At 41.4% G+C, this 12,658-nt stretch overlaps 1 protein-coding gene across 2 annotated transcripts in view; it reads right to left on the bottom strand.

Moving 5' to 3' along the window:
- Positions 1 to 8,985: 8,985 nt before the first annotated feature.
- The window catches only part of LOC147817159 (uncharacterized), a 16,804-nt gene continuing 13,131 nt past the window's right edge, over positions 8,986 to 12,658 (bottom strand). The window contains exons 2-6 of one of the 2 annotated variants that reach the window (XR_015436603.1): positions 11,133 to 11,214; positions 10,809 to 11,048; positions 10,377 to 10,702; positions 10,027 to 10,198; positions 8,986 to 9,831 (exon numbers count right to left, since the gene is read on the bottom strand). Coding sequence is in view for 1 of the 2 variants with exons in the window: in XM_087171580.1 (XP_087027706.1) it covers positions 10,151 to 10,198; positions 10,377 to 10,702; positions 10,809 to 10,857 (423 nt within the window). In the remaining variant the exon portion in view is untranslated. Of the gene's footprint in view, positions 10,199 to 10,376; positions 10,703 to 10,808; positions 11,049 to 11,132; positions 11,215 to 12,658 lie in introns of both variants that reach the window. The other variant, XM_087171580.1, reaches the window with a different exon arrangement.

Here is a 12,658-nt window from a genome sequence, read left to right on the forward strand (position 1 = left end):
TGTGTGTGTCTCAGTGTGTATAAGTGTGTGTGTGTGTGTGTCTCAGTGTGTATAAGTGTGTGTGTGTGTGTGCGTGTATAAGTGTGTGTGTGTGTGTCTCAGTGTGTATAAGTGTGTGTGTGTGTGTCTCTCTGTGTGCGTGCCTGTGTGTGTATAAGTGTGTGTGTGTGTGTCTCAGTGTGTATAAGTGTGTGTGTGTGTGTGTGTGTCTCAGTGTGTGTGTGTGTGTGCGTGTCTCAGTGTGTATATGTGTGTGTGTGTGTGTGTGTGTGTCTCAGTGTGTGTGTGTGTGTGTCTCAGTGTGTGTGTGTGTGTGTCTCAGTGTGTATAAGTGTGTGTGTGTGTGTCTCAGTGTGTGTGTGTGTGTGTGTCTCAGTGTGTATAAGTGTGTGTGTCTCAGTGTGTGTGTGTGTGTCTCAGTGTGTATAAGTGTGTGTGTGAGTGTGTGTGTGTCTCAGTGTGTATAAGTGTGTGTGTGTGTGTGTGTGCACGTGCACGCTGTACCTCCATGACATCTTGTCTGTTCCTCACTGATCTAAGTTTGAGAGCTGCGACTTGTTTTTTAGGATGAAGGTTAGATTTGTGTTTCAGGTGAGAAGCTTCATTTATTCACTCACTGTCCTTCATTAAAGTCGCTGTGCTAAAAAAAAATCTAAATCAAGGCAACAGAGATCGAGATATCCTGATCCCAAATCACTGGATCCCAAAGTTCATTAAGACACTTCCTGCTCAGTAAACAACCACATCACTCACTCAGAGACGCTCTATTAAAAACTCCTCGTCTTTTAATCGTCTGTTTATCGTCCTTTCACACTGAGTCCGGCCTCTCTACGTATCCTTATTCTTTAACTTTACATTATTTCTGACGTCATCACCGTTATTATTATTTTCTAGGGTTTGACAAGTTCCTCCAGAACCACAGAGGAAATAATACATTCATGCCACAGGTGGAGCTGATCTCCTTATGAACAGTAATGTCATTTCTATGTGTAAAATTCAGGAGTTCATCGGACGTTCATGACGAGTACATCTGCAGTAAATGTGACAAAAGCTTCCATCCAATCCCGCCACTCACTGATGATTTCTTCCTCCTCCTCTCTTCAGGCCTGTGAGCTGTTGGAGCAGAGGAACAGAAAACTGAGGAGAGAGGTGCTTCAAATAATCTCATTATTGGAATAATATCACGTCTTAAGACGCAGGAACAGAGAAACTCCTCCAGAGGAGAGGGAAGGTTCAGACCACAAATCCATTAACACTAAGTGAAATGAAACCAACTGAAGTGGAATAAAATAATCACCTTATCTTCCAGGTGGATTCTCTGTCCAAGGAGCATCACCTGCTGACCGAAGCCCTCAGAGCCCATGAGCCCCTCTGTCCCATCATGCACTGCCTCTTCGCCTCCTCCTCCTCCTCCTCCTCCTCCTCGTCCGGCCTGCAGCCCGACAACATGGCAGCTTGTTCTGTCTGAGGCGAGGAGTGTAACGCAGCATCAGACCTCCGGAGGGCGACGTTCACCGTGATCAGGGTCTGAGCAGCTGCCACCAGATGTGTGGCAGCTGCTGAACTCTGCTGGCAGCTTCTATAACCTCAGTGGAGAGAGAGGAGAGCGCCCCCTGCTGGTTAAACATGTTCATAATGTAGATACAGTAAAACTACGTTCTCCTCACCGATACAGACGGATCTGATTCAAGTGAAGAACTATATTGTCCAAACTGCTGAATGTCATTCATCCATTAACCCATTATTGTTGTTTCCTGCTGTTTGAGTAGATGCAACTTTCCAAAGCAATCAATAAATAAAAGTCAGTTTGTATCTGATCTGAAGAGAATCTAAACCTGCTCACACTGACCTAATTAAAATAACTATATCTCTTTATTACTAGTATTATTAATAACAATGATTAATATTCTAACAAACAAAGAAATAAAACAAATGCATAACTTCATACGTTTCATAAATCCACTGGAACATCTGGACATCGTCAGTCTTCTGACCCGTTTGTACAATGATCAATAGAAACACTTAGATTATTATTCATTAATGTTACACATCAGTTTCTGAAAGAAAAGCAGCCGTGTTCTGATACTGAGGTGATAATAATGTTAAAGTCAACTTCAACTCATGTCACAGGTTTGAACCCGGTGACACAATCATGAGTTAGTTTGATCCAGTGACGCAACAGTGATAAGAATAACATGAATAACTACAGACTCTGTTTATAACCAGAAATGATGCAATAGTTACGAAGTGTTTGATTTCTCTCAAATGAAATGTTTTATTTGATTTTGTTTTATTTGATTTGGATTGATTTGAAAGTCAGTGAGTGAAGTTGACTCAGTGCTGAAGTACATTGACCTGTGTTAGGATTCAGCATCACACTTCATTCATTCATTCTCCAGCTGTTTCCAGAGGTGGAAACAGCCGCCACTGTTGACTCTCGTCTGTATCACATCTGTTCTTCTTCTAAAGTTATCATGCGTCTTTATAAAGGATCTACATATTCTGAGAAAGCACAATATAATAATGTTAAATAATATGTTTATGCTTTATAAATCAGAGATGAGATAAACAACTCTACGCACACTGGCAGCTGATACAGGGGGATACTATATCCCATCATGCTTTATTAACCCTTTAAATCAACATTTTCCCACTCTGGATTTATTTGAACCAACACGTCACTGAAACTCGTGGATGTTTCCACCTGAAGAAATATTCAAACCAAAGACGACATCTTGTTTTTTTGGGTTTTATGAAAAGCACCGTTTCACATGATGTAAATATTGTAGATGTTTCTATACACATTTCCATAAAATACAGTTTTACAAATCATTTGTGTGAATGATCTGTAGAGAATTTGAAATAAAGTTTTTGTAGATTTGAACACCGCTTGATAATTATTGAAATACAAACCAGTGACTTTTCATATCTGACAGAACCTGTCGGCATGAGGGACAATAAATCTGATCAGCTGTAAAAGTGGTTGAAATTTAATTTGTACAAAAACAAAGACAAACAATAAGTTAAAGAAACTGACATTACCTTCATTAGTTTTTTGCTGATCTTGAAATCTTCGTTTTCATTGACTTGAATTAAGCACAGTGGTAACTGATGTATTGAAACTGCAAAAGGCCTCGTGTGTCATATGTTTCCTGTGATTGTGCACATATTTAATCATGCTGCAGGAAACAACGGGCCTTCTGGGATGTTACTCCACTTCACCGAAGGTCCCGAGGTCAGTTTGAAATAAACTCCGTTTCACCTGCATCATATTAGAAATCTGTGGTCTGGTTGCGTTGATGCTCACAGTTCCTCAATCTGACCACGGCGGCATCAGACTGAGCGGTTACATAATCTGCCCAAGGTTTCTCTTTCATTTTCCCTTCCTCCTCCACGCCGAGGCGAATGATAAGTTAATGTTGATGCAGAGGACGCTGACGCAAACCAGCAGTGGAACTGGACCGTTTCAGTCCTGCAGACTTCTGGGAAACCGGACGGACTGTCAGTCATCAAAAGTGCTTTAATGTATTCTTAGAAGATCAAACTTGAATCACCTCCTTGTGGTTGTTTGACTCCGCCTCTCAGACTGTTTTCAGGTTACATACACAAGGCAAAATCTGTTTGTGAGGTTTTTCCTCAGAGGGAAATCTTTTAAATTTAACAGGAACAATAATATAAAGTGTCCACAGACTTATTTATAAGAAAATATCTGATATCTGATATTTGATATGTTGCGTATTTTTGACTCAGTTTGGTCAAAATGTATTTAAACTAGAATCACCACGTGTGGTTGAACGCCTCCGTCAACCAGTTAAGTTGCAGGACATATGGTCAACACTCTTTTTCTCAGAACATTATGATGTCACAGTGAAGTTGACCTTTGACCTTTTGAATATAAAATGTCTTCACTTCATCATTTTACCCTTACACACAAGACATTTGAGTTGTAATAATTAGTGTACGAATTATGGTCAAAACAGCATTTTGTGAGGTCACACCACTTGACCTTTGACCTTTGATCACCATCAAAATCTAATCAGATCATCCTTGAGTCCAGGTGAATGTTTGAGCCAAATTTGAAGAAGTTCTGTCAAGACGTTACTGAGACATCTCGTCCACGAGAATGAGACTTACGGATGGTCAACCTGAAAACAAGATGGCTGCTGGTCTGACCGTCGCCAGCGCGGAGACATGATGAAATCATGTGAAAGAAAAGGTCAAGCTCTCACAGTGTCAGCAAGAAAGAAAGAAAGTATTTATAGAGATGATGCATGTCTCTAATAAACTCAGTGTTGGGGATTCAACCTTTTCTCAGGCGTCTGGAAGGAGAAATATTCCCTCCACTTCCTGATAAAGAAGATTTTTAACTCCTCTCCCAAACCACCGCTGAATATCCTGATCCAAACAAAGTCTGTAGCAGGAAATGACAAACAGATGATGCTTGTCATTTCAGTGATTTCACTGACATGAACCTGGATTTAAAGCCTCTTGTCTGCAGTTATATTGAGCACAACATTTAAATCTGTCTTGCACTGTCCAAAAACTAACTGACACGCAGGAAGTCGATTCTCCTGGTTAATGTTGCTTTACAAGGTTTGTTGGTTTATTGTTTACCTTGGGGAGCACCAGGTGGGTGGGGCTTGCACACCAGTGAGTGAACTCAGGCCAGAGTTTAAACGTACCTTGTACAACCCCAACCGTCCTGGTGTGTCCAACTCCACCCGCCTGGTTCTCCAAGCAGGATGAAACAAGCGCTGTGTTCAGACTGAGGAACAGACCTCAGACCAGTTTCTAAATGAATCTTAATCACCTCCGTCATCACAACACCGGCTGCGTGGCGAGCACTGCTGGGACAGGAAGTGACATGTCACTCCAGCGTATTTCTGGGGAACACACACACACAAAAACGTAAACACACACTTGCAGAAAAACACACACATACACGCACACACACTAAAATACACCCAGACTTCTGGTGAAATCCTGATTCAGTTCTTGGTAATTTCACAGGTAGAAAATTGAAGCGTCGCATCCGAACACACGTTAGAGCTTTAAGTCGTGCTTCAGGTCACCACCTGACCTGAGCAGAGCCACAGACTCATGAATCCCTCCAATTTAAAGATCTGATCTGTGTTTCCAAGCCTCCGCAGCAGGAATACATGTTCTTCATCTGCTGACGCCTCTGGCTCTGTTGGCCTATAACAGCGACATAGAGCAAAATAATGTTCAAGTCTCAATATATTTCTAAACATTTATATATTATGAAGTGGTTCAGTGGCTGCACGGTGGTGCAGTGGTTAGCGCTGTCGCCTCACAGCAAGAAGGTTCGAGTCCCGGCTCGGACGTGGGATCTTTCTGTGTGGAGTTTGCATGTTCTCCCCGTGCCAGTGTGGGTTCTCTCCGGCTTCTCCGGCTTCCTCCCACAGTCCAAAGACATGCAAAATGGGGACTAGGCTGATTGGATACTCTAAATTAAAAAACACCTGTAGGAAACAGATGATGAGTTATCAGCAGAAGCTGGACGGTCGCTGTGGTGTCATTAAAATAAACAAAGAAGAAGAATGCTCATGTTGTTACTGATCACTGCTCTCGTCCTTGAGAAGCATCTTTTCCATGGAGCTACAGTTTCTGCTCCAAAGACAATGTTCCGGTCTGTTGATGGATTCTCTTCATGGTCACATACTTTTCCTTTTACTACACACAGATACACTCATAACACAAAACACACACACACACACACACACACACACACACACACACACACACACACACACACACACACACACACACACACACACACCAGCACTAGCATAGACACGCCTTACACCTCCAATAAAAATACACAAACTTCTGTTGAACTGTGAAGTGAAATCTTAATAACTTCTCTGGAAGAGAAATCGAGGCTGTGGCAACACATTTCATCACTGGACTCCAGTTACAGCCTTTGTGTCACAGATGTACTTTTCACTAAAAGGACTGTAAATGCTTTTGAATGAGGAGACAAGTTAATGTGGAAATAACTTCCTCAGGAAGTTACTGAAGCTGTTGACAGAAAAGTCCCTTACTGAATGTTGCAATGCCCGTCATTAACATTATCTGCATAAATGTTGCTCTTTTGATGGATGTGCAAATCCTAAAGTTGTGTCCGATTGATTATCAAAGTTCGTTTTTAACTCAGAGGAAAAAAAAGCATTAAAAATTAAGTAATTTTTGTAAAATAAAAAAACTAATAGAAATGTGCATCTCCCTCTAGACTTTATATCAAATTTGCTAAAGTGAAAATTCAAAAAGTTCTATTCATTTAACCTGTTTTTCCACATTATGCTAATTAGCAAAAACCCATCAAGGGCAAATTTCCAATCAATCGGAGAAATGGTACGAGGGGCGTGGCCTTTCCAAAATCTTCTCAATTTCAGCGCCACCATGTGGCCGATTGGGATCAAATTTCTTGGGAAGCTCATACGCGACGTTTCCAGTCATTGTGCCAAGTTTCATGATTTTAGCCTCATTCCAGTTCCCAGGAATTTGAGCTGATTTGGCAGAAAAATAATAACCCTGAACAAAAATGATCAGGTTCTAACTCTAATAACGCACAGATACTGACATGCCACACAAAGACCACGGACATCTGCTCTTTTATTACAGGTGGGATCTTGAGGACGTACAACACTAGAAATTAAAAATCAAGGCTCAGACACCCTACGGAGGAAACTCATTTCATTGGTATCCATGATCTCCTCCTTTCGGTCACTACCCAGAGCTCCTGAGCAGAGATAAGGGTCAGAACAAAGATCGACTGGTAAAAGCCTGGTACAACTTCTGACACCGCACCAATCCACCTGTCAATCTCCCGCTCCATCTTCCCCTCACTCTCATCCCACCTGCTTCAAACCGCCCGGGCTGAAGGTCACGGTCGGTGACGTCCTCCAATGCTGCACGGCGTGAAAACGTTCAGTTGTGTTAATGAAGGACATTACTACAGCGATTACTATAATGTTAATCAGATAATGACAGAACTTTCTGCCAGTGATGATGTTTGTTCAGTTTGCTGCCGACTTTACAGTACGTCATATAAATTCAAGTGTTCCTATCGGTATTATTCCCTAATGATCTGGTCGTATAATTGTTGTAGTCGACTCTGATAGTTAAACAAAGCAGCTTTCAACCTCACACCTTCATAATTAATAAACACCTGCATGTGCCAGAAACCCCTGTGGTATTTTAATGCTTTGAACTAAATTTTATTTTTAGTACAAATCAAAAAAACGTCTTTGATTTAATGAGATTTGGTGACTGACGCCGAAGAGGAAATGAGACTATGTAGGAAATGACACGAATAGTCACGAATAATATTAATTTATTGCATATTCTGACATGAATTCCTCCAGCAGATGTTACTGAGGCTTTCCCAAAACTTTGTGAGAAAGTTTTGACTCATTTCACATAAGAATTGTGAAATCAAGAGTCTTGGATGCCACATCCCCCCCGCCCTCCTGGTTTTGATCCACTATGTTCCTCTTTCACCAGTTTTATTCCCTTCCACAACCACTATTACTCATGTGAAACCTTCGCCCTGCCTGGACTATGTTAGCTTGAAAGGTCACTGGTGCATGCGGTCAGCCCACACTTAAATCAGAACTATGTCACCGTCTTCAGCGCCAACTCCTCCCTCTGGAATCACGTCTGTTCCCTCCACGTGAGTAAAATTAGAACATCGAAACTGCCCTTCTTGCAAAAACCTTCCCAGACGTTTTCTCTTAGGAAGTTTTGACCTGCAGTGATTTGTAAAGTCTGGCGATATTGTTTTTCATGTCAGCAGGTCACAGGTTCATCACGGTTTATTGGATGTAAAAAGCCGGATGGATTAATGATACCCCACCCTGAATTCTCTTGAACTTCGATAAACCTCACTGCCTGTAAACTCGAACTCTGTTTGCGCACATTGTAAACCTGTAACTGTGAAGGTTTTTGACACAGGCATCAGAGCAGATCACCGGTGTTTGCTTTGACTCATGCTCTTGAAACTCAGCGAGGCGGTGAGCGATGCGTGTACTGAGGCGTGACGGATTTTCAGTATCAAACCCATCCCTAACATCCCACTTACCTTCAGTAGGCCTGAGGAATGACATCACAAGACCTCTGGAGGTCCCTTCCTTTACAGTCCTGTAAGAACCTGGACCTGTTGTTCCTGTCGCTTCTTCATCTCATCTGCAAATGTCATTTATGTACAAGTTACTATGTGTATTTCATATATGTTATAAACTAATATCTTCATATATCCAGAGGATGTACATACATGATACTAATATTATCCTCTAATAGATGAAATATACGGAAACACCACTCTTGATATAGGGACATAAACGTCATGTTATAGTTCTGTATGGGATGGTTAGTCCGCCCTCTGACCGCGCTGCTGGACAGATACCAGACCCTGACACGCAGCACTGTTACAAGATAATCAACATTACGATGTTAATCTCTGAGTCTCTGCTCTCCTGGACACCAGGACTGACTGTCACCGCTTTGATCTGTAACATTGAAAACTGACAAATGTCCACAAGTTTCTGCCTCTTAAAAGGACGTTTTTCTTGTCACTGTGGCCGAGTGTTTGCTCATGGTCGGAACTGAAAACAAGTGGTTTAGTGCTTCGAACACTTTCAAAATCGAATTTTATGGAAAATAACTACGTTTTCTGACAGTAATTTTCAGTTTGTTTTTTTTATAAATTGTGAACAAAAGTCTGTAAAATTACGGAAATTATGTGAATTAACAACCAAATATCTATTTTAAGCATTATGCCAATAATAATGAATTACATGATTAAAAATTACTGTATTATTTATGTAATTCTATGTAAATTCTCTGTAATCTTAGTGTAAATCTTATTAGTTTTATTTTAATAATGAAAACACTAATTCACCAAAGTGACCTGTTAGATTCATCATGAGGCAGATGGTAAATATGAAGAAACACTCAGTTCAATTTAATCACAGGTTTCTTTATTAAACACCTTTGAAGCCGTGACGACTGAACACAACAACCTCACACTGATGGTTTAAACACAAATGTGTCCCCACAACCACAGCAAGACATGTACACACACATGTTCATGTACACACACACGTACACACACAGTTCTTCAGTTAGGAGAACCGACCGTCGTTAGGGTCAGGTGACCCTGTTGTTATCCCGTGTGAACGTTCACCTGACCCTAACGACGGTCGTCCACATGAGACCACAACAATGGTCAGGTGAAACCAGTACTTTCACAGGTACCTTGGTGGACCCACCCACAAGAGGTCAAATACCTGGGTCCTACTCCACTTTCTTGGTCAGACTAGTGCGGACTAGAGAGACCAATACATAAGAACTGATGAAGCCGCTTGGATAAGAGGCGAAACGTCTTCCACAGACAAATATAAGTCCAGTTGCCTTCGATTTAATCTGAGAAAGAGATAACAATGACCTGGACGAATGAGAACTTGCACAGACAAATCTGCTATAAAGCTTTACCTCTACATCCCCATAGAGACGATCGCTTTTAGGATCAAACTTTTATGACCCATGACCTCTGACCTTTGAGACTCTTATTGTGAAAGTGTCTGTGCTTCTATGTTTGGCAGAATAAATTGCATAAGGTTTTGTACAACAGAACCAATAAGGTAATCCAAATCATGGAGATGGTGTTTGTGTGTTTCTGTCTATGGCATTTACGTCGCCATGGTTACTCGAATCGCTAAGAAAAGGTCACAGCACACCGTCCCCGATCACGTACCGATATATTGTTTTCTCAACCGATGTCCGTCCATCCACTGCACATGATGTGAGCTGCAAGAATAACAGAAAGCACATTTACTCATGAATCCTCACATACAGTAACAGCATTGTGTCCAATGGAAACTGTTTACAACATTTTACCAGGGAAACAGTCAGTGTCCAGTCTTTGCACTGCGCCATCCTGAATGCAACATAACAATATCATTAAAAGAAAAAAGAACTGCAGTAAAATAATGATTCAGTTACCGTCTCTCTCATCTTTGAATATATAAACTTCTTGGGCCGCAGCCTCTGTCCTCGACCTCCTCAGCAGCAAACAGCAGAGACTCGGTCCGACAGCAGCTGCTCAACATAGTGCAGCATTAAGAAGCTAAAGACACAGATTTCCCTCAGGAGCTGGTGGAGACCAAACACAGAGCTGAAAGAGAGGGAACACTGGACTGACATCATCATGAGACATCAGCTGACACCAACACCACTCCAACTGCAACACATCAAATATAATAATTATAAATAATGTCAATTAAAAGTTATAAAGATAGAAAACGTTTTCCCTCCTCCACAGTCTTTCCACCAACAGTCACAGTGTGACTCACCTGGAATGTGAGTGAGGTCAGTGTCAAATCTTCTGGGTTGGACACACTTGCTGCAGATGTTTGACGTTGGCAGCCGGAGGGTTTTTCCTCCAGGCAGCGACCCCCGCTCTGCCACAGCAGCTTCAGGTCACCTTCCTCTTCCTGTAGGCTCTGGTCCTGGGTACAGGTAGTCCAGGCAGAGGAGGTGGAGGAACAGAGGAGGGGAGGACCAACAGCACTGGATGAGGGCCCAGGCTGCTCCTCCGGGACATTGAAGTTAAAGGTCTGTCCTTGTCCCACCTGGACCAAGGACAGACCCTTTGCTGAAGGGAGAGTCTGACCAGCAGCTGGAACACACAGACAAACAGACTGTTTTAGGATTTTCAGCTTTCATTAAAAGATAAATCACAGAACAGATTCCAACACACCAACAGCTTTATGACAAACTCTTACCACTGAGTCCTCGATTCAATTCAAAGAGCTGAATGTTGGTCTGAGGCATCAACCTGGGGCCGGCCAGCACTGCCTCTTTGATGCCACATGATCCTTGAGACTGAATGACCAGCGAGTCCTCACGGTCCCTCTGGACCACGTGGCCACCGGGTGAAGACGCAGAGCTGGTTGCAAACGGCCTCCAACAGGCGTCTAACACTGGCCCAGTTTGCAGGGCCCGAGTTCAGTCCAAGAAGACAGCTGAGAGATAATCAGAGAGCAGTGTGTGTGAATATAGATCTGATATTCATTAGAGGAAACAGTGATATCTGAAGTGAATCTCACCTCTGGAGACTCTCCTTCCCAGGACAGGAGGTGTTCTTCCCCGTCGCTGCCTTGAACGGTCACCTGTGCTGCCTCTCCTGGTCTGTGTGAGAGAGAGAGAGAGAGAGAGAGAGAGAGCGAGCTGCTGGATCAGTTAGACATACAGTGCATTTAGAAAGTCCCACTTTATTCAAAATAATACAATGTAAAAATCTTATAAATCATTAAATTCATTCATCAATGAACAATGCCAGCAAGCTAGCTGCTAATGGTAGCGCTAATGAAAATGGGGGGCAGCTGTCATCATCATTATAATTCATCATTATAATTGTTATCAATACTCATTAAGATTATTATTTTAACTATTAGTCATTATTATATACAATCACAAACAAAATGTCACTTTATATACATTGTCACTTGTCTCTCATGTTTCATGGTTAAAATGTCTTCTGCGTCTTTTTGTCCTTTTGTCATCAATAAAGATGCTAGCTAGCCCCCACTTGTTATTTTGCATTCTTATAATGAAATCGTTTAATTCATTCAATGAACAATCCAGCAAGGCAGCTGCTAATGCTAATAAGCTACCCCCCCCCGTGTCGCCTTCAGTTTGTCACTGTTTACTGTTACCTAACAATTACTGTTATGTAATTCTAATGATAGCCAACCAGCACCTCAACTTGTCATTTTGAAATCTTACAATGAAATTGTTAAATTCATTCATGAAAAAAGCTAGCAAACCAGCTGCTAATGCTAGAGCTAATGAAAAGGGGGGGGTGTCTATATACTGTACGCACACACGTATATCATTTTTAGCATTATCGTAATCAATGTCATTATTGTAAAAAAGAAGCTAATCCTGGTGATCAGTGCTAATGCAAATGTTAGCCAGCCCACCTTTTTTTTTTCTTATTTGCAATAAGAAAAAAAAAAAAACACACACACACTTGTTATTTTGCAATCACCTTCCGTTTGTTCCAGATAAACCAATAAAGAAAAAAAAGAAAAAGAAAAAAATGCTAATGCTAACAGGAACAGTGGCTAGCCCCCAGTTCAAATTAGGCTCAAAATGATTGAGCTTATAAAGTAATGTTTACAAATAATTCCAATATTTGTAAAACAAACTTTGTAAATCTGTAAAATAAATCTGCATGAGAAATTCAAGTTTGTGATGTGTAAACAAATTGTGACAAAGAGATTTGTATTTGAAAAAAAATGATCAGTGGTGAGGTTCAACAGAGACACAGGGACAGAAGAAAAGCTTTGTGGACGTCTGTGTTCAGAGACAAAGAGCAGAAAACTGTAAAACTCAGTGAGCAACATTCCCAGTGTGAGACACTGACAAGGACAAACTTTGATCCTTGTCACTTCAGTGTCACTGTGGGAACTTTTGACCAGAGTTTTACAGTTTTCTTCTCTGTATCACGACACAGATGTCGACGAATCCACTTCTTCTTTTACAGAGTCTTTGTTCAACCTCAACACTGATCGTTTGTTCAGCTTTGATTCAGACTTTCAACAAATATAAATCTCTTTGACAAAAGTGC

This window comes from Seriola lalandi, unplaced genomic scaffold, assembly GCF_002814215.2.
Source record: "Seriola lalandi dorsalis isolate HSWRI2012SDOR001 ecotype SW California unplaced genomic scaffold, Sedor1 jcf7180002055009, whole genome shotgun sequence".
Classification (NCBI taxonomy): domain Eukaryota; kingdom Metazoa; phylum Chordata; class Actinopteri; order Carangiformes; family Carangidae; genus Seriola; species Seriola lalandi.